The 22,020-nt window shown below is 49.7% G+C and overlaps 1 protein-coding gene across 5 annotated transcripts in view; it reads right to left on the bottom strand.

Annotated features, from left to right (window-relative positions):
* Positions 1 to 22,020, bottom strand: part of Ten-m (teneurin transmembrane protein Ten-m) — a 45,742-nt gene that overhangs the window by 18,991 nt on the left and 4,731 nt on the right. Inside the window, exons 3-14 of one of the 5 annotated variants that reach the window (XM_084601312.1) lie at positions 17,858 to 18,031; positions 12,261 to 12,351; positions 11,322 to 11,533; positions 9,308 to 10,306; positions 7,659 to 7,936; positions 6,720 to 6,834; positions 5,680 to 5,784; positions 5,160 to 5,354; positions 3,619 to 3,828; positions 2,869 to 3,054; positions 1,276 to 1,422; positions 761 to 968 (exon numbers count right to left, since the gene is read on the bottom strand). In XM_084601312.1, coding sequence (XP_084457438.1) covers positions 761 to 968; positions 1,276 to 1,422; positions 2,869 to 3,054; positions 3,619 to 3,828; positions 5,160 to 5,354; positions 5,680 to 5,784; positions 6,720 to 6,834; positions 7,659 to 7,936; positions 9,308 to 10,306; positions 11,322 to 11,533; positions 12,261 to 12,351; positions 17,858 to 17,999 — 2,888 coding nt within the window. In that variant the 5' untranslated portion in view covers positions 18,000 to 18,031. The remainder of the gene's footprint in view (positions 1 to 760; positions 969 to 1,275; positions 1,423 to 2,868; positions 3,055 to 3,618; positions 3,829 to 5,159; positions 5,355 to 5,679; positions 5,785 to 6,719; positions 6,835 to 7,658; positions 7,937 to 9,307; positions 10,307 to 11,321; positions 11,534 to 12,260; positions 12,352 to 17,857; positions 18,032 to 22,020) is intronic. The other 4 variants (XM_084601314.1, XM_084601310.1, XM_084601313.1 and 1 more) reach the window with 4 other exon arrangements.

Below are 22,020 nucleotides of genomic sequence, written 5' to 3' on the forward strand. Positions count from 1 at the left end.
AAGAAGCAACAGACACCGACACATACAAGCAGCTTCTGGCTGTCGCGACTGTCGAGCAATGCGATGAAGTAATGCAATGGCTGATTCCTTGTGCACTTGTAAAATAATCGAGCCCTGGCAAATGCCCCAGTTGCCCACCCAGGTCACTAGAGCTCACTGCTCGACTAGGGTCACTGCTCAAGCTTCCCTAAGACTAGTTTCCCATAGTAGACATATGCTGACAAGCAGGGAAATGTATTACGCACCAGAGCGTTACGCACTACCACTCAAAATTGCACTAATATATCTATCATAGTCCACAACAGTTAGTCTGGAAAGCAGATCTGACATGCATGCAGCGAAAGAGAGAGAGAGAAGGGTCAAACACGAACCTACCTTGCATTGAAATGATTCCGTATCACACTGAAGCAGCAGGTAAAGAAACGAAGTATTTGGTTAATGGATGCAGAGCAAGAGAGAAGCATGCACGCTGGCGCACAAGTTAGCGACAGAAAGCTGGCATTTCGCATGCACTGCACCTGCAAGTAAATAACACGAGGCTGAAGGCATGGCACAACACTCAAGCACAATCACACTGCACAGTATGAAGCATTTGCGCACGTTGCTACATAAAGCTTGAAGCTAGATGTTAATAAGGAAAGTTTTTCCATCCTCGGAAGCATGCCAGCTGCATACACATACACACATGAAAACCAATCTCGAAAATTTGGCAATTGAAGAGAAAAGTACAGTAAAGCTAAAGAAAGTGCTTTCCCAATACCTGTCATTGAAAGCATCCTTCTTGGCGTAACTCTGTACTGAGTCTTCTTCAATGAGGAACTGCATCCTTTGAAAGAAAGAAGCCGTCACCGCCGGCGGTTGTTTCCGCAGCAGGATATCCAGTGGGTCAGACGAGGAAAAACAGAGTGGGTTTTTCACGCAGGCCTTGTGTGAGCAGCACTCGCTGTCAGCGCAATCAGTCAGGCCGTCTGTGGACAGGGCAAGAGGCAAACACTGTAAGCGGGATATATGTTGACATCTACATCATTTCAGTAGCAACAGTGTGCATTTGCGGAAGAAAATAAGTCTAATAAGAACTAGGAACAGCGCCGACATTCTAAATAGCAACATTCGGGGCACGGGCTTCTACTGTACAACTAATAATTACGAGATACAATTGATTTCTGGAATATTGCACTGTAGAAGCTTAGTTTCGTTTTCTTGGCTTCTTAGTAGTCAAGTAGTGCATCAGCGAGGTTTTAGTATAAATCGACAGTGAATATTTCAGCTGCTGACCATTGTCATTGTCAATGCGGTCGTCGCACGTTTTTTCCATTGGAACGCTGCAGTCCGGACCATCCCAGCCTCCGTGGCACTTGCATCGCCAGTCTCCGTCGGACATGATGCAGTCACCGTGGCTGTTGCAGCTATGAGGGCAGCCCTCTGCAAACGGCGGAAAGAAACGAGGCGAGAGTTAGTCTATCACGCTTTCTAGATACTTGCAAACTAGTTCGCACTTGTTCGTGGTTGAACCTATAGCATAACGTGCGAGAAAACTAGTTTGGAGCAGTTTATAATGGCAGTCGATCTTCTCGCCATTAAGCTTCAAACCACGCTGTGCGAACGGGATTCAAGAGTCCCGAAACGATGTATTCTGACCTCATCTATAATGGCGAAGCCCGAGTTGGCAGCGCCTGCCATTTTGACGACAACGCAGAAAGAAATTGGTGAGCCGGTTGGACCTCGTGAATTAATGCTTACGCATTAGAATGACAAGATGGTAAATGCACTCAGTGGTATTATAATTCCTTTGTCGAAGCAAAAAAATTAAATCGGGACGAATTTTACAACGCTAGGACATCTGATAAAATGCAACAGTAGCTTTATGTTCATCTCACGTTGCTGATACATTTGTTGAATTTAGCGTCATGCTTCAATTTTGGAATGTCAGAGCCACAACAGCTCTGTCATTCAGTACAGAACAACCGGTCACTGAAGAGTGTCCACAGTTCACGGAGATGTGACACCAGGTGGCAACTGCAGTGAGCTTTCTGTTTCCTAAAGACCGCGGAGTACAGGATCGAACAATGGAGCGAGTTGAAAACTTCACACCTTTTGCAAAAATAGTACTTGGCCTGCGCCAGTCACTGCACCAGAAAGAGAAACGGAGAAGTCTTCAATCGTTCCACGTCATATACACAGCAGGGATGCGTGCTAAACCTAAGACCACTCTATCGTAAAGCGTCCAAAGCCACAATGTCAATAAAAACAATGCTGATGACAATAAGGACGGGCATATAGGCACAACAGGGCTGAGGCGCCAATGTGTCTAGCTGAAAGAGTTAGCACAAACGTGCTCGCTTCATAAGCCGTTGACGAGCGTCCAAACGGCGGAGAAACAGTATTTTAGCATTTCAGACAAAATGAGGCGCTCTGAATCAGAATTCTAATTAGCTGCACCGCCCTCAGTCTGGAAGTGCAGCAACTACGACACTGGTGTAAACACTCCTTCACCTCCAATTTTACAATACCGGATCCAAAACTGAAATAGCATCGGGACAGGGTCTTTTCAAAAACATTTACCAATTATAACCCCGTCATTGCTTTGAATCGAAAAATATCGATGTCAAACGCCGTTTCTGCTGTCCATGAGAACAGTCCACCTTGCGCAAAGATACGACATGCAGTGTATCGAAGTGATACACGACCATGACGAACGCGCCGCGCCGTAGCGGAGGGCTCCATTTAATTCGTACCTCGTGGGATTCTTCGACATGCGCTGACATCGCCCATAAAATAGACTTTCTTGCAATTCGTGTCGACCAAAATGCGGCCCTCGCGGTTACCTGAGGTCAGAAACCAGTGTTTAGATGAAGAGTGAGCGTTTACCGAGCGTGCAGTGACGTCCGTTCCAGCCCTGGATGCAGAGGCAGGTGCCGTTCTTGCACTGGCCGTGCTCCACGCAGCGGACATCACACAGCTTTTCGTTGCACTTGGGCCCCGTCCAGCCGTCGATGCAGATGCACTCGCCTCCCTGGCATCGCCCGTGCGGCCCACAGTCCAGGTCGCACTTCTCTGTAACAACGTGTCGCAAGCGCTTTGTGAGAGCCGAGTGACGTCCTCGGGTTGCGGTCTATTCGGGCGCATTGTCCCAGCTTCTGCAGTCATGGCCGAAAGTACTAGGGCCGCAGGTCGCGCCGCCTACTCAGAGAGATAGTAGAACTAAAGCACGCCACTTGAAAAACTCCACAGCGCCGCCAGTGCCCCATCATTCGGACCACGTGGTCCGGCGATCGTCGCGGTAACGGGCGCTATGGCCCTTATGCTCTCGTTCGCATGCGTGTGTTCGCCTATAAAGGCTTCTGTAAGATAAGTGAATTATACTGAATGTCATCGGCTGTGATTAAATAACGGAGCAGGAAAAGAAGACGAGGAAACGAAAGAAATGGGTAGTAAATTGCTGCTACTACGGAATAAATTGACACATACAAAGCTCTCACAAAAAAATGTCAGCCTTTGAAATTTTTGTGCATCACTTATTGGTTCTCCTTCAGGATGTCGGTTATTTATCATATCTGGCGAGATAGGAGTCAGAGTCAAAGCGGCAATTGCGGGGTGAAGAGCAGTAGCAACACTGACCCTGTGAGCAGTCTGGTCCGGTCCACTGATCGTCGCAGGCGCACCGTTGCAGGTCCAGGTCGAACTGCCCGTGTCCCGAGCAGTCGGGAAGGCAGCGCAGGGCGTCGCTGTCAGGCTCGCTGCAGTCGTTGCTCTTCCAGCCCTTGCGGCACAGGCACATTCCGCTCACGCACACACCGTGGCCGGAGCACTCGGGGTCCAGGCAGTCCACTGCGGGCACCGCCGCGCACGGTCAGAACTCTTGGCCAAGCGCTTCAGCAAAAAACTTAGAAGCATCGCGGCTTTCACTCATGCATGGCAGTGTGAGTAAATATGGGCCACATATGTCCAGATATGTCCAGATATGCCCAACCCCTGTTACCGATGTCTGGAAATATAATATCTGACAGTACATGCAAATAAGGTACAGTCTTGGTCAAAAGCCGGGCCAAACGATTTTCGTCCAAGTCGCGAAATGGACCGTCACACCATCATTAAAGGTGAAAGGGCATTTCAAATTCTAAGAAACAATTTCTTATCCCAACAAAAATCTGTCTCAAGGCGTCATTTTGTTGCTGAGATGAAAATCCTTTGGCTTAATGGTTCTTGACCAAGGCTGTAAATATATATATGGCCACATACGCCTAGATCATGAAGTTGGCCCTGTACAGATTACAGGTACATATCTATGTGTACATATATCAGGTGCTTTAGGAAGTTCAACCAGGAATTTTTAACAATTGGCTTTTCAGTGTGACAAGTTTAATTTTGCAGGACAGTTGATGCCAGTGTTGGCGGACATCACATATCATAAATAATGACAACTAAAATTAACGAAGCTCTAATAGTAAACCTTTTCACTATTAGATACACACCAAGTTGCAATTAGATATTTGTTCGTGATCACAATCATTAGCCATATCAGCTTTCCGAATATAATCAAACGCAACCTTGCGTGAAGTGGCTCAATAATTTGACCATTTCTAGAACAATTCAAAATTGGAGCCAATAAACCGCGTCGCTCCGTGACGCAAGTGCCATTTGACCTTCTTCGTCCCGCCGGCGCTGCAGTGCTCACCACTGCTCGCAGCTGTCGGAGTTGCTGTGGAAGCGCGACAGGTAAGATCACGTTGCATATGCGACATTGCATGACCTATTTTGATGCACATAAATTAGTATGCTATGCAGGCGCATAATTTTTGAGTTGTACGAGAAATGGACAGAAGTGGTCGAGCCACAGCGCGAAGGGACTTAGTTGCGCTGTTGAAATAATAAAAGCTGATATGGCTGTTACCAGTGACCAGTTACAAATATCTTCATGTAACCAGAATCTCAGCTCTAATAGTTAAAACTTTATTATTATATTGGTTAACTTATCCCTAGCGTGATTATATGACTATAAAGCAAAAGTCACGACTTTACCAAAAATATTTAAATATTACTGGCGGGCTTCTCTGAGACACCTGATATACCCTCATATGCTGCCAGATTTGAAACTGACAGGCTCAAACTCAGCTCGAAAGTAAGCGTGTCGCCACGTGGTAGCGCACGGAATGACTGACCTTCCTCGCAGTGGGCGCCCTTGTAACCGGGGAAGCAGCGACAGACGCCGTCCAGGCAGTCGCCGTGTCCCGAGCAGTCGGCCACCTCACACTCGTCTTCACGCAGCTGGCATTCACGGCCTTTCCAGCCCGGCTGGCAGACGCACTCGCCCCCGGTGTACTGACCCCTCCCGCTGCACAGCACCGGGCACACGCCTGCGCATGCGCCAACGCAGCGTCTCTCACAACCCACACTCCCGGCTCACTCTGGCCTAGAGTCTAAGGTAGTATACCAGCGCTAGTTGTGCACAGTTCAAATGTTCCGCGAGCGTTTAGTGCAACGAAAATATGGCGCCAATAATGACGCCAAACTGTTTTATTTCTTAATTAGAGACAAGTAACAATGAATTAGCATAGAAATAAAGTGTCAGCTAGCTCAAAGCGTCACCACTTACGACAAAAAAAAAATTTAGCTGCTCAGCACGAGCGACCAAAGAGATGGAACACTTGGTACGACAGCGACAGAGCATGCAGAACTCACGGTAGGCGCAAGTATCGCCCGCGTAGTCCTGATCGCAGTCGCACTTCCCCATGTTGCAGGTACCGTGCCCGTGGCAATCGTAAGGGCAAGGGAGGCTCGATACATCTGCAAAGGGAAATAGGAACAAGGGCCGTCGCTCACGCTCTCCTCTATTGCTCGAAAGAATTCTTTTCTTGTACCATAACAAATTCTTTATTTTGCTTTTCTTGGGTGTTTCTCTAGTGCAAACTTCGATCAACTTCACTCGTCACCACCGTGGTCTGTTGCCTGCACAATTAACAGTATTTTCACACGGTAATTGAAATTAATAAATTAGCGGGTCTCTTATCGCATCGTCCATCAAGCGATTTTATTTGGCGCAGAGATTCCTTTAGTCAAGAACCCACGTAGTCCAGTACGAAGTCTTCCAAAGTGAAATTTTACTCACTTGCCCTTCAACAATAAGCATAGTCTGATGAGCATTTGCTACACAGCATTGAACATAATTTTCGTGTTGACTTATATTATCCACGAAACGTTTTCTTTTTTTCCATTTTTTTTTGGTGATGGCACCGATGCTTCATTCATTTGGCCTTCTCACTAGTCAGTAACAGGGAGGATTTATAAGTCACTCATGCTAAGAGGGAGGGAGGTTTCATTTGAGCCATGTATTTCAATTGCAAATTGAACATTTCGTATGGGAAATGGCAGTAGCATGGTTATTACAAACATAGCTTCTCTTTTGGTGGTGGTTGTGGAGGTGAGAAAAGAAGTCGGCATAATCCGCGCCTGGTCTATTACGCCTGCTCGCTATACTGAAGGAATTATTCAGACAATTCAGTTAAGCATTTGCTTCTTTGATTAACATATGTGGTAAAATTTTGCAAGCTGCGGGCCGTTGTCTGCCGGCCAATTCCCCGACAATCAATACTTTCGCGCCTTTTTCCGAGTGTGGAAAGAGGAACCGACGCTCTAATGGTTTCTTGCAACTGCTATTACGTCGTGCATATTGATACCATGGAGTGGCTACAGTGGGTAGGTGATAATAGCCACCCACTCACCAGTGGCCACGCTGATGAAGGAGATTTCCTGCTGCTGGTCGCCATCATTGTAGACCGAAATGTACCACCGACCATGGTCCAGGAAGTGAATGAATTCCATATTGAAGCTCTCCTGCTGTTGAAAAAGGGAACAGAAACGCTAGTGTCAAGACAGAACGAGGTCCAGTATACTGGACATTGCCGAGGTGATGGGATGGAGTATATACTCTATCGCACCAACTATCTATTGGAGAAAGTTAACGCGAAAAAAGAATTTATGCCGCAAGGAAAGAAACATTGATGTGTTTCTTTTATGATTATTTGCGCGTTTGCAGCTTGAGAGTTTTGAGAACTGCCTGGCTGTTAGTACTGGAGCTCCGCACAAGTAACAGTGGGCATGTACTCGCAATATTCCAATGCAAGAAATCCACAGAGGAGGTATTTTTGAGTATTGGAGTCAAATTTGAAAGCTTTGAGTGGAGCAATCCCCAAGAGGAATTCAACTCTGACATTATTTTATCACGGGGTTGATTATTAAGCGAATAACAAATTCTAGCACGCTTTTCTGACGCCAGCGCTCGGAATCCACCGTAGAGAAGTCAGGCTAGCCAGACGTTGGCGCGGAAAGATTGCGGGAGGTTCGGCCATTTGGCAGCGGAGGCGTGCTGTTGTTGGACGGCGACTACGTGCACAATATTTTCAAACGCAGCTTGCTTTGTCCAACGCCCTGTTCATAGCCGATGGTCGCGTCAATTAGTCTATTGCGACATTTTTAGATCGGGTCAGTTGGGAAAGAGCGCGCCCCTCGCGTATCCCGCGCAGCGGCGGCGGTGCGGCTGCGTTTAGTAACGATTGCTCTTTCTGCGCAAGGTAAGTCACCACACATTCACACACAGGTCCAAATACACACTATGAAGACGACTCGAATGTGCTGTGACAATTAAGTGGAAAGGAGCGCACCTTGGCCGCCTTGCGGTGGCGCCTGTCCCGCGCAGACAGGATCTCCACGAAGTCGTAGCGGGTGTGTGTGGGCACGCTGTTGCGGCGTCCGTAGATGCCCAGGCTGGCGCCCGTGGGCAGCGTGTAGTTAAATTTGACTAGACCCGGCTCTTGTTGATGGAACTGCACGTTCCAGTGGCCGTACGAGGCGACCGCCTTGCTATGCCGCTTGCCCACGGTCATGTCGGCGAACGACTCGCTGCTCGGCGGCAGCGTCTTGGGCGGCAGAACAGACGGGCCTGTCGGCGGAGGAGACGCACTGGTTACCAGCAGTGCCTGACAACTTATAATGACAAGGATTGCTCATTACTAGTGGTGTGCGAATGCTCGAAATGTTGAAATAGCGAATCGAATATTCTCCTATTCAATTTGCTGAAAGAGTCAAATAGTGCCTGTTCAAAATTATTCCGAACAAATCGAATGTGTTCACATATTTTTGAATAGATTTAAAAAATGCAGAACATTCGAATAAGGCAAGCCACAGTTTTCTTGGGCGACTATTACAAAACAAATGGTCCACTGTATAACATGATGCCGTGATTGGTTTGCGCAAGATGGAGAATCTGACTCTGACTCCATTTGCGTCGTGCAGGAGTGTTGAAATGCTCATACATGGTCTCCAAGATAAGGCGACGCTCAAACCCCCGGAAGGTTTAGCAAACTCTGCTTTAATCCATGGTAGCCAAGGCCGCGACACATATGTAGCTGTGGCTATTCCCATCTAGTGAGATGTAGCGCTGATTAATTCGTTGTCGTCATCAGTATCAAACGTTCGTTACCCGAGACGTAAGAACTAGTGGTCATAGAATAAAATTATGAATTCGTATTGCGTGCCTCCTAGTGGAGATAGAGCTATGCATTTTAAAAACTAGAGGTATAACTCCGCAAGGTATTCAACCACACCACAGCGCCCCGCTATCTCTTCGCTGTTTCAAACAACGAATTACTTTATACGACTATTCACACGAGTAGCGAATAATCTTCAAAATGTTAGACTCAGCTTTTCGCTACTTCATTCGTATTCGATGCGGTAGCGAAGCTGCATTGCTCGTATTCGATTCGGTTTCGAAGAAGTACCGTTCGCACACCCTGATTACAATTATTGATAGTTCCAGATCGTATTCGATTCGGTTTCGAAGAAGTACTGTTCGCACACCCCTACTGATTGCACTAAACAGTAGTCCCAGAATACTCGAGAAAGCCTATCAGTGAAAAAAGGAAAGCACTGTTTATTGAGGACAGCAGACAAAATCGGAAGCACATAGCACGCTGAGTTAGCAAAGCGGAAGCTGCAATTCGACAAATCGGATAGAGGAGAAAAAGCGATCAGCTCGGAAGCTATACGCACTACGACGACACGCAAGCGCTCCACACAAGCACACGCGCAGAGACGGCGAACGAAGGGCGGACGCGCACCTGTCAAGCACACAAAAAAGGCGTGAAGAGACCAGCGGACGTAGAGCGTCGACAAGGGACGGAGGCGAGGCTGGCGAAGGGAACCCGATTAGCAGGCCCAGGCAGAAGGGAAGCGTCTTCGCAGTGGACCGTTGCCCACTCGCTTTGGAAGCTCTTTCCTTACCGCGCTCCTGCATGCGAAGGCCTCAACTTACCAAGATCGTGAGGCCACTCTGTGGACCCGGAGGCAGCGGTAGTGACAGCTTTCGAATGCCCGGAGCCTCCAGCCTCCTTGTCGGCACCCAGCCGAGGATCTATGTCCATCTCAGCTCCGGCAACATGCTCAATCGAGTTCAGGTTAGTGATCGCGTCACCGTCGTCCCGGCCAGACAACGGTGGCGCACGAGTGCTATCGTCCAGCCCATCTCTATCAACGGTAAAGAATTCGTCGGCGTCCGCCGCGGAAAGCCCCTGTTCGCTCGAGGACTCTTCGGCGCTCTCCGAAGAAGGAAGACGCGGAGACGTTTCGAGACCTTTCTCCGCGTCCTGAGGAACTGGCGGGGAACCGCCACCGCTATCGAGCTCGACCACGTTTTTTTCGAGATCGCTGACATCACCTATATGACGAACATCGTCAGCGGCGTTACTTTCATCGTCATCAGGAACAGATATGGGGATTTCATTGCTCGTCGCGTTGTGATCAGGAGAGCCTAACAGGGACATGGTGCGCGGGACCTGGGAGGGGACCTCTGCGGCTTCCGATCTCTTAACCGGGGGAGACCTCGGAGCCTGGACTGGAGTCGAGGTAGAGGCAGGCTCCGCATGGTTGGGGAAGGATCGCTTACAGACGCAACGTAAGCGGCTCACGCGAGTGGCCGGGGGATCTTCAGGTATCACTATAACCGTGTCCGCTTCGAACTCGGGCTCGTGCATGGGACTGCGGCTTCCGCGATTTCGCTGCACTCTGGAGCTAGGCTCGTGAGGGCGCCAGAGATCGGGCGGCTCTTCGCCGCTGCCTTCGATGTTAGTGGGCATGGAAGTAGAAACAGAGGGGTATGGGGGTGCTGCCCTCCGGAGGCGCGGTCGAGGGTCGTCGCTGGCGTCGGTGCTGTGGTACGTACTTTTGTAGCTTTCTCCAGCAGCAGATGGGTCTGCGTCATCGATGACTACTGGACACCGGTGCTGACCGCCTTGCCAGCTGAGAAAAGGGACTGCTGGAAAGAGAAGAGGAGGGACAAAAGCGGAGTTACGCGACGCTTAAAAATTCAACAGTGAGTTGAGCATAGAATGATGTGAAATCGCGACTAAGGGGTGCGCAAAAAAAAGTCCAACAAACACGGAGCGCTCCATCATCCGTGAAGTGCATACCGGATCACTTTGACACACTTGCGTGTGTCATCTGAGACTGTATAGGCGCATTACGACCGATGTTCCTTAGACTCGAAGAAATTAGGTGCACAATATTAAACATTGCCTTTCTCATCAGTTTTTCCTCTGTTTTCTCTAGAATTGTGCATCAGGGAGCCTCCTCACTCTGGAAGCATACCCGCTTATCAAAGGCACGGCAGGAGCCGTCGCTAACGGAAGTTCTCGAAGCAGTATCTTAAGCGGTGGCTAGTCTTCGCTGCATTGCCTCTTTTCAGATACCCTCTCGGCCCACTCTTTTCAACATAAATAATCGCTACTCCGCATACTCCTCCTCCCCAGTGGCTGGTATACCAAAAGAGGAGCTTGAAGAGGTGACATCTTACTTCATCTCACCGTTGTTCTGACTTCATCTCACATTTAGGTTGGTCGAAGCGTATTACCGGTTACCGGACGCCTCTTACGCAAGCACAGTGGCCCAGTGGCAGGTGGGGCGAGTGCGCATGCGTAGCCGACATCCGGTAAGCTCAAGAGAGTTTAAGCAATTTAAAGTTTTCCTAAACAAACATCTGAGAGCGAGTTTCACTTCTTTTACACTACTGTTCGTTTATTAGATATGTTTGCTTTAGGTCTCCGGATGAGCCACTTCTCACGAGTCAATGGTAAACGAGAATGAAACTGAAATTAGAATCAATCATCCATCATTAACTTAATGAATGAATGAATGAATGAATGAATGAATCAATCAATCAATCAATCAATCAATCAATCAATCAATCAATCAATCAATCAATCAATCAATCAATCAATCAATCAATCAATCAATCAATCAATCAATCAATCAATCAATCAAAGTACACATACCTATGAAGTAGACAAGGGCGATGACCAGGGCCACCGAAAGCACCAGAGCAGCGATGGCTGCGCACTTCCAGGAGCACCTCGACGACAGCGTCTTGCGCAGGTGCATGCGTGAGTGAGGGAAGTGGCTCGAGGCGAGCGGCCGGCGCACGTGGTTGCGTAGCGGCATGGCCGCACCGCCACCGCCTGGTCCGCCAGCCACGCCGTAGCCTAGCCTATAGGGCGACACCGTGCGGTGGGACGATAAGTGGCGGGGCTAGCTGGCACGCGCACCTACTAAATTAGAGCTTGCTGAATAACACGAATCTCATCCACATAGTGCCCGAGATTTTGGCCCAGATCCAAGCTAGGTTCAGTCCTTTAGCTTATGCTGCTTTCCAGCTACAGAGAGCCCCTGGAGAAAGTAAGCTGCGAAGTGATATGCGGGTCTGTTGCTCAGCTTAACAGGAGAACCCATATGCTTACGCGGCTGAACTTGACAATACGGAGCGCAGTTCAGATTATGTGCGTATAGAAGGAAGGAAAAGAAAATTGTTTCGAAGTCCTGCCTTGCATGGACTAAATTTGTACTGATTCTTACAGAACATGTATTTGCATGAGAAAATTGGATAATTCATTTACTGCGTTTAGCTTTTGTAAACCAATTTATTTCATTCATTCATGCACACTATTTGAAACGCAAATGATGGCATTTCCTTTTGTTTCACAAGCAAGTATTTCACGCCACTCGGGGCACCCATATACACTACGACATTGCAGAGTGCTTGCTCTGGAATAATTTGTCCGGACTCCGTCCACTGTGGGCAGATTACATTTCCTCTGACATTCTAGGGAACCTAGACGCTATACTGCGGCTGCTGCGCGAAACACGATGCTGACGAAATTCGAAATGCTAATGCGCTTGAGGGGAAAACAGAAGCTGGAAACCAAATGTTTACGTGCCTGTCAGGATTTGTCTTCGTCTCGTCCTGGATGATGTTCGACGTCCGAAAATCTGTCTTCCCTTGAGGAGAGCCAGGGCCTTTCGTCAAGTCTGCAGTGAGGAATAAAAAAGAAGAAACAAAACGAAGCTCTCTCTCGGCGACCGTCGCGACTCGAGCGCGCGCTCCATGAGGCAACGACAAAGCAGCGACCTGGCTCTGCTCCGCTAAGCTCCGGCGTCGTGCGGCTAAGACAGCCGACGTCGGCGCCAGCAGCCAACGCGGTCGGGCCGAAAGGCTTGGGGGCCTTTTCAAAGATTCATGGAGAGCCCGCCGGTGCTGCCTTATCCAAATTCAGGAGCGCCTCGCAGTGCCACGTCTCACTTGTTGTTTTGTGTTTTAAGCGCTACCACTCAGCTTTTATCCACGCTGAAAATTTTGACGGGTGGAAGCCCCGCTAGCTGGTAGCGGCGCATTTTCCGCCCGTGGGTTCTTTACATAAACCCGGTCTAGAAAAAAAAATATAGAATACTAAAAGCTTAACGCTAAAGTTAAAAATAAATAAAATAAAAAGCAAGCAGCTTATGCGAGCGGCAAACTCCAGGGCACGTACTTTAGAACGTCTCCCTTAAACGTGTTGTCGTTGGTCCTTACGGTAGTTTTGAATGTTTAATGTCCAGGATACACCGTTCACCTCGGCGACAGCCCAAAGAAAAGGGAGCGTAAACCCGCGCTGCGGCCGGAAAACTAAGCAGCGAATGACAAAGCCGTACGAGGGAAAGGGCGAGGAAGAGCTCCGTGGTCGAGAGATAGAGAGAGTGAGGCAGACAGTAAGCCTCGCGTTGCTGCGGGAGATCGCGGCTTCTGCTGTTCGGGGGCTTGGATGTTTAATGACACTTGCGGGTTGGCCACAGACAATGAAGCGAGCCATACCGTCGCGAACCGGCCCATCCTCGGCTTCCTGCTCTTCCTCCTCCATTCCCCTGAAGCGCCATCTAGCTGGCGCCAGGTTCATGATCGCATTCCGAAAGTGGCTTCACGTAGGCGCCGCGCTAGGCTTTCGTAAGCGGCGGTGAGGCTTCCGAAAAAAATTGCGTTCAAGTATAACAGCTTTTAGGGGCAAAATACAGGAGATGGAAAGAACTGCGCCGCGGGTGACAGCTAAACAATATGAATGAAAACAGGTATACGTAGCGGTACAGAAAACGCTGCCAGCAACGTTGAACAAGAAGAATAGCGGTGGACACCATTAGTACGTGTGCGCCCGCAATGTTCTGCTGCCGAGGAGCTGGCTCGCTACTTTTTGCCCTTTTTTTTTTTTTTTTTTCATCGCCACCGCGCGCTATTCGCATAACGTCGCGCGTTCAGCGGGAGAGCCCTCGAGTTCAGCAGGTCCGCGGAGGAGCAAAAGCCGGGCCAGGCCATTATCCGCGTGGTTGATGCTGCCTGCTCGGCGGGTTTCCAGCCCCGCGGAGCTGAACTGCAGAGCGCCCCGGGCGCCGCAGCTCGACCGCTGTAAATTCGCTTCATTCCTCGCCAGCGCTTTTCTTTTCTCTGCGCGCGTTCCTCTTCGGGGGTCGACCAGTGACTGAGCGAATGTGAGCGTGTCACTATAAAATGGCCCGCGGCGGCGACCCAGGCCGGCGGCCATTGTTTAGCTGAAGCAGTTTCGACGTTGGAGAATCGGATGAGCGGAGCCATTGGACTGTGCGCTGGCGCCGACGGAAGGAAGAGTAGAACGCGCGAGATTTGCGTGCGCTGCTTGGACCTTGGAGAGGAACGATATATTTCTTACGCGATCAGGCGACTCGTGTGAGGATTCTGTGCACGGTGGCACGCAGATCGAGCTCGGCCCAAAAAAAGAAAAAACACCTACGTACAGAATGGTATAAAAAATACGACAAAATGTTCTGTAGTTCTGTTGTAACGTCAGACTTGGCTTTAGTTCTGTACACTTGTTTGCAGTTCTGTAGTTGTTTCTGTAGCGGTTTTCTGTAGTCTGTCGTTCTGTGGTACTTTTATATTGTAACTACACAATATCCTGATGTTACTGCAGAAATCTGTTTTCGCAACAGCTTCATGGTCAAACACCGTCCAAATATTGTTTTCCGACAACAAAAATGACTATTTTCTTTGCTTTGTTTGTTTGTACTGCACTCGGTCACCAGGCGTGAGAGTCACCGGAAAACTGCGGCACCTGCAGGTATGCGCCTGGTTTGACACAACCGCACCGTGACTTGAGTGGAGGCACTAGTCTGTCGTGGCCGAACGACGTCATGCGACACCTATGAGACACGCGCCTAGCGCTTTCGCGGAGAGTATTTGTCGCCGATGCATTCCCGGTCAAGAAAGCGGTCTGTGCAGGTAGGCAGCACGAAAGTGCCAGGAAAAGAGATAGCACCAAGAAACGTAATAGTAATTATGTTTAAATAGAGAGAAATGGCAAAAGAGCCTCGTCAACAGCGCTATCAGCGGGCGGGCAGACACAAAACGTAGCAGCACAAACGCTTTACGCTTAGAATAAATACAGGCCGCCTTAGCTCGGCCACTGTAACACCGGCGGCGCAATGTTTTCGGCGAGTCTCCCTCCTTCCTGGCTTTCTATAGTATTTGCTGCTTTTCCCGCAGCTTAAGATTCAGCTCCCTGTTTTTTTCTCTGTCCTTTACACGCCTCACTGTTCGTGTTCTTCGTCTGCTCTCTACTGTCTGTCATGTCCACATGAATCGGTGCCAAGTTCTACGGACTTCAGCCACGCAATGGCTCTGGGTGGTCTCCCAATAGAGGTTCACGCCATAAAATAAACATTCCCACCCTTCCACCTTTCCGTACTCAGTGTTAACAAAGAGATAAATTGGACGTAGCTAGTAAAAAGGTGGCAAGACCAACTTGCGGACATTTCGGGGCTTCAATAGGCAGCTATCACATTTGAATATTGACACGCTGCATTCTTTATTTTCCCTCTGTGCTGATCGCGAGCGTGTGCCTCCTCGAGGCGAAGAAACCGACGTTCGTCTCCTCGAGGCGAAGAAACTGAAGTTCTTCTGTCGAAGCGGGCCTGCTAGTTCCTGCCGCACTGTGACTTCTGTTACTCCTGTGTCCCGCGGTGACTTCTGATCAGAGACTTCACACCGTGACATCTGGTGGAGCTGCTGGTAACGCAACCCATGCTCCGAACACCTCCAACCAGTCGAGACTCCAGCCCTCAAAGATCTCCTACCATCGAGATTACGCCTACCCATCAGAGTAGCCGACGGCTTCGAGGGCTTGATCCTGAATTCGCGCCTCTACAATTTTCTCGTACTGCGAGGCCGCCACCATCTTCTCCAGCACCACCTTCGGAGACAACACAACCACCCGTAATGACGCAGGTAGACACCACTGCCCCCTCCTTCGTGTTGCAGCAGCCGCGGGAGATACCCATCTTCCAAGCCTTTCCCGGCGACGACCCGGAAGACTGGCTGGATAAATTTGAGCGAGTAGCCCAGTACAATCGCTGGGGCGACGACCAGAAACTGCAACATGTATTTTTTTCGCTTGACGGTTCAGCTCGCACATGGTTTGAAAATCATGAGACTACCATCACAACGTGGAGTTCCTTCAAGGACCAGTTTCTGCAAGCTTTCACCACCGTTTTTCGGAAAGAACGCGCCGAGCTGCTCCTACAGACGAGAGTTCAGCTCCCTAACGAGAGCGTCCTCGTTTACTTCGAGGACATGACGAGGCTATTCCGTCGCGCTGATCCAAACATGTCCGAAGAAAAAAAACTTCGATACCTCATGAAGAAAAACTTTTCCGCCAGCCAAACGCCGTACCTGATTGTTGTACCTATGTGTCTACGTGATGAAATCTTACAAGCTTGCCACGATGAACCAACCTCTGGACATTTGGGAGTCACGCGCACGCTTGCAAGGCTCAAGGAAAAGTACTACTGGCCTCGACTTCACTCAGACGTTTCACACTATGTGAAAACGTGTCGCAACTGTCAGCGTCGTAAGGTGCCGCCGACTAAGCCCACCGGACTCTTGAAGCCAATAAACCCACCGTCGAGGCCTTTCCAGCAGATTGGCATGGACATGCTGGGACCATTTCCCCTTTCACACTCCGGTAACCGGTGGGTCATTATTGCCACGGATTACCTTACACGATACGCGGAAACCTCCGCTCTACCCAACGGTACTGCCTTAGAGGTTGCAAAGTTTTTCATCAATTGCGTTGTCCTGCGCCATGGCGCACCGGAGATTTTGATTACTGACAGAGGAGCCGCATTTACAGCCGAATTGCTGCAGCAGATTTTAATTCACAGTCATACTGAACACAGGAAAGCAACACCTTACCAACCTCAAACGAACGGCTTGACCGAACGCTTGAACAAAACACTCGCTGACATGCTCTCAATGTACGTCGACGTAGAGCACAAAACGTGGGATGAAGTGCTCCCGTACGTTACCTTTGCATACAATACAGCGGTCCAGGAAACAACGAACATGACACCTTTCCGTCTGGTCCATGGCCGCGAAGTGACCACAATGCTTGATGCCATGTTACCACATCTAGACGACGGCAACCAACAACCAGATGTTCACACCTTTCTGCACCTCGCCGAAGAGGCCCGTCAGCTGGCCAGGCTGCGAATTCAGAATCAGCAACGCCGCGATGCCCAGCGATACAACTTCCGACACCGTGACGCCCGGTACACAGCTGGAGACCGTGTCTGGGTTTGGTTTCCTGTACGTCGACGAGGCCTCAGCGAGAAACTGCTGTGTCGTTACTTTGGCCCGTACAAAGTGGTAAGCCAAGTTGGGGACCTAAACTATGAGGTTGTTCCTGATGGATTTAAAAAGTCCCGACGCTCCACGCTCCCGGACGTGGTCCACGTGGTCCGCCTGAAACCGTATTACGACCGATAGTGTTGACTCTTTCTGTGCGTGAGCAACTGCCCTTCGTGCAATGGTTTTTTCTTTATCTCTACCCACACTCCCAGCATCGGGACGATGCTTCTTGTACCCGGGGGGCAATGACACGCTGCATTCTTTATTTTCCCTCTGTGCTGATCGCGAGCGTGTGCCTCCTCGAGGCGAAGAAACCGACGTTCGTCTCCTCGAGGCGAAGAAACTGAAGTTCTTCTGTCGAAGCGGGCCTGCTAGTTCCTGCCGCACTGTGACTTCTGTTACTCCTGTGTCCCGCGGTGACTTCTGATCAGAGACTTCACACCGTGACAATATATATATATATATATATTCGATGCGTTTAACATGTTGCACGGGCTCATGTGGACTAACAGCTACGGACAGGCAGCCTTTTACACGGTTCTTTCCGAGACAAGTGGTACTCGGCTAAACAAAACCAGTTCTTTCATACATTGCGCAGAGAGCCTAACGCAGGAGGGCCAAGCGCTTCCAGTTCTTGACCACCCAACACAAATATTCTCAGTTCTTGACTGTACCTAGTGTTTCTGCGAAAATACACTTGTAAGGAGGCGGAACACGGACAAGATACGCTTGCAGCAAGAGGTAGCCGCGGTCACTTGTGAGCGCCTAAGTTTCCTGTTGCAAATTCAATAAGAACATAAAAAGAGCCCACTCTGACACGAGCGGGCGGCTGTGTGGGAAAGCACTGACCGCTGGGAATGAATAGAGAGCCGGAGGGCGTCCTTGCCAGACAGGTGGGCTCGTACTCGGGCTCCTGGTCCTGGGCGTGCATGGACTGCGGCGCCGTGGCCGCGGGGTGCCCCGTCCTGCCTCCGCCGCCTGTCCTGCCCATGGACAGGTTGCGGGGCGGGATGGCCGGAATGCCTGCGACACACACGGGGGAACGCAATCAAGAGAAGGGCGGCTACAAATAAAAGGAATGGGGGGGGGGGGGGGGGGGGGGGCGGGGCTGTTGTTGTTGTGGCTGTAGGAAGAAGAAAAAGAAAATGCACGGGCCTGATACTGGCTCTCTAGCTGAGCCACCTCCGCTGCCTCGTGCAGACAGAAGAGAAAATAGACAAGGAATAAAAAAGAAGAGGGAGACAAAGACGCGCGCCGCAACAACAGCCGTCGTCCACCACCGAAGCGGTGTCGGGTGCAATGACGGCCTATAACAAATAAAAATTCGGTGGTTGGCTAGCCCCCGCCGCAAGCGGCGGTGACCTGCCTGTCCCAGCCCCATCAGGGGAGTAACAGTGTGCAGCAATCGATATTATAATAATACAAGTAACAACATCCCCAAGAAGGCACGCGAGAAGATTAAACTAGGAAAGGAGACAAGAAATAATCTCATCACGACAGGAAGTTACCGCAGCATAATGAACTTTTGAAGGCAAGTAACTCGCACCAATCACGAAACACAAGCATCAAGGTTAGTTAGTTATATGGGGTTTTATGGCGCATAAGCAACGGCGGCCATAATGCGCCAAACGCAAGGTTAGATGATTTGTTATGTGAAGTGCATAGAGTTACGATACTCATATTTGATTTAAAACATCGGCTTTCTTAAGAAATCTACGAACAATAGAAAAATCTACGAATGCTTGTTCCCCTTAAAAGCAGTGTGGGACGAAATGGAATTTGCTCGTCGTAAAATATAGTTAAATATATTTTCCTATGTTGCTCAAGTCGTGGGCATGAGATTAAAATGTGATTAACTGTGAGCTCATCACCGCGCATTTCACATAATGGTTTGTCTTTTTTTGTTAACAGGAGGCTATGGGTGATGCGTGTATGTCCTATGTGTAGACGACATAAAATAACTTCGATAAAACGCTGCTGATGTCAGCACGATTTCTGTTCCCCTAAAAGAGCTTTACAAAACGCAGACAAGCATCAAGGCGATGAAACTCACAATCCGTATCTACAGCTGCTACCCAGTGGGAAAACGAATCACGGAGGAAACAAACCTGATGCTCTCTACTCGTCGAACCGCTCAAATGCACCTCCCTCCCCTCCCCTCGACTATAGGACAGTTCTAGCATACATCACAGACATATGTATGGACTTCGAGCATGGGAAGCCTTTCGAAATAGATTAAGTTGACTTCTCCTGCGAAGAAAAAGAGAAAATGTCGATATTTATCGACTACTTGTGCGGTCTACACAGAATGGAAAGCTTGCAAGACGCAAGAATTGATCGAAATAACTGGCAAACCGAGGCAGAAAATCAAATTGGCACGCATTGTTGACTATATAGATACAAGCGGAGATGGGACTGCATTGAGGACCTCGTGATGGAAGCTGCACTGTTTGAACTATATTGGCATGCGCACACGTTGCAGAACAGATGAAGGCCGAACTCTAATCTGATTAAGCAGCAATCCCCGGTAAACATCAGTCTGTTAACGCCAGCAAACCAGCGCCGCTACATGGATAACTCTCCCTGTATGGACTAGTGACTACAATGTAGCCGAGGCCCCTCATTGGTTACTGGAAGCAGGTCCTCGCAATGACGAAGTAATGGCGCACGCAATAATTTTTCAGTTTTTCTAAGGCGTTAGCTGAAATATCAAACTGTGCAATTGTCACACTTTTCTATAATGGTACATAATTGAGGTCGAAGCAACGAGCTTTTTGGAAGCTGGTCGATAAATTATTCATGGATCGATGCAATCGACGAAGGTATGCAATAGCTAAAGCATAGAATAGCAGCACATGCAGAAGCTGCTTCGCACTACAGTCGACTCGCCCGGGAGGAACAATGTCATGCACATCATTTATCGGAACGGCGACAGACGACCCTTAATCGCTCACTGCCATCGCCCCAACCGGCTTCATTTCATCACTGGATCGGTGGTCTAAGCGCGGTCAAACCGAGAGAGAGAGAGAGAGAGAGAGAGAGAGAGAGAGAGAGAGAGAGAGAGAGAGAGAGAGAGAGAGAGAGAGAGAGAGAGAGAGAGAGAGAGAGAGAGAGAGAGAGAGAGAGATGAAGAAATGGGTGCGAGAAAAATAAAACGAAAAAGAAAGCAGATATAAACAGTGCTTAGCTATAATCACCTACGGTGGCGAGCTCGCAAATAAGTTTTTTTCTTTCTGCAGCCCGGTGCTCAAAGAAAGCCCCAACTCAATCGCGTACAACGCGGGATTACCATCTCCTCGCCATCTTCACGCAGTGCTTCCACCGCGTAGTAAGGCGGCAGCGGCAATCAAGCTTAAAACAGCGCTTCTAAGGTCACACGAAGAAGCGCGAACACTCAAAAACGCCCTCTGCTGGATCCTCCTGCTGCTGCGCAGAGCAATCGTATTTTTTTTTTTTTTTTTTTCAATTCCTGCCGGGGCCAGTGTCTCTTCCTGCACCTCGGCAGCAGGCTCTGGGCAGCTTCCTACGCCTCGAGCTTCGATCACTGCTGCGCCCCGTCTTCCCGATTAATTTCGCCCGGCCCTCATCGGCCTCTCGAAAGAGATTTTCGCGACAGCGCCGCCGAGCCCTTCCAGAGCACGCCGGGACTTGAGCGGCGGCGCGACGCGCGGGCTGGCGGCGGAAAATTTCTGCGCTTCCAGCGAATCGCTGGAGAGAGCGCTGCACTAGAGGCGGGCCGACGCTAGGAGCAGCTGCCGCTCGCGTGGCTAAGAGCAAGAAGACTGGTGGTGGCCAGGGTTAGGAAATGACGACGCGGTGGGGCCTAAGAAATGATTTACAACTTTCCGGACCAGTAATCCGTCTTAGCGCTTTTCTGCTTCTGTTTCTAGGCGGCCGTTCTGCGAGTGAAAGGACGGACGCGGTGCGGCGAGGAATGGGGGGAAGTGAAAAGGGCAGAGCCGAGTGGAAAGGAAACGTTCGACGGGGAATTAAAACGTGGGAAGAGACAGTTCGAGGCTTTGTGTCCCCGCAAAAAGATTTACCTCGATCGTTACTCGTCTAGGTTGAAGAGGATTGAGTGCCGTGGGGGCAATGGTAGTGGAAGAATTGGAGGAATAATTTATAAACTTCATGGGCATATTGAGAGGCGACCGGTTGAAGCATCCAGTTTACTAGTAAGCGCGGTGCGAACGGTGGCTTCTCAAGGAAGGCGTGCTACGTACAAGATTCGAGTAATAGACGTTACTGTCTGGACTGCATTCATATTCCTTCCGCATCTACGAGGCGGTTCAGGAAATGCATGTGACCTCTTTGGACGTTAACAGCAGTGTCCAGTAAATGCACTGCTGCGGGTCCTTTTTTTCTCTTTTTTTTTTTTTGTGCTGGTTACGCTGCCAGGGAACGTCATTGTTTCAAAAGCTGTCGCACTAGCAATTCGTAGGTGCTCTATGATACAGCGTGATACACCGGTTTGAGAAATAGGGTATTCCAGTGGCTGGGTCGGTGAACTCGAACGGACGTGAAATGTAAATATTATTTCCTTTAATTGAAGCGAATGCACCGGAAGGTCATTTTGAAGTGAGGAAAATGAACTGCGAGTGGTCCTTCGTGCCAACCGACCCGAGAAGTCAGAAAAAGAGTCTCTTTCACACGTAACAGGGAGATGCTTTTAGCACTGCGTACCCGAGTGTGCGTGCTTGAGGACTGGTGCCGAGGCTGCGTGCCGACGCACAGTCGCCACCTGCTCTTACAGGAGCCGCTGTAATCGGCTCAGGGACCTTGCCTCACGATGGCAAGTATAGGCTAGGCAGAACAGGCGTCGTGGCGGGGCATTTGAGGAAGCCTTGTAGTGACGCCAGGTAAGGCGCTGGCATTGACGCGCCGCTGAGTCGGGCAGGCCCGTAATCTCCCCGACGCATTTACTTAACAGCTTAATTAAGAAGATACGCCACGACGTCGGAAACAGGGGCTATCGGTCGCCCCCCGGCAACAGCGCTGATGCGTCTAGGGTG

Source organism: Amblyomma maculatum, chromosome 4, assembly GCF_055883805.1.
Source record: "Amblyomma maculatum isolate TAMU_Amacu chromosome 4, ASM5588380v1, whole genome shotgun sequence".
NCBI lineage: Eukaryota > Metazoa > Arthropoda > Arachnida > Ixodida > Ixodidae > Amblyomma > Amblyomma maculatum.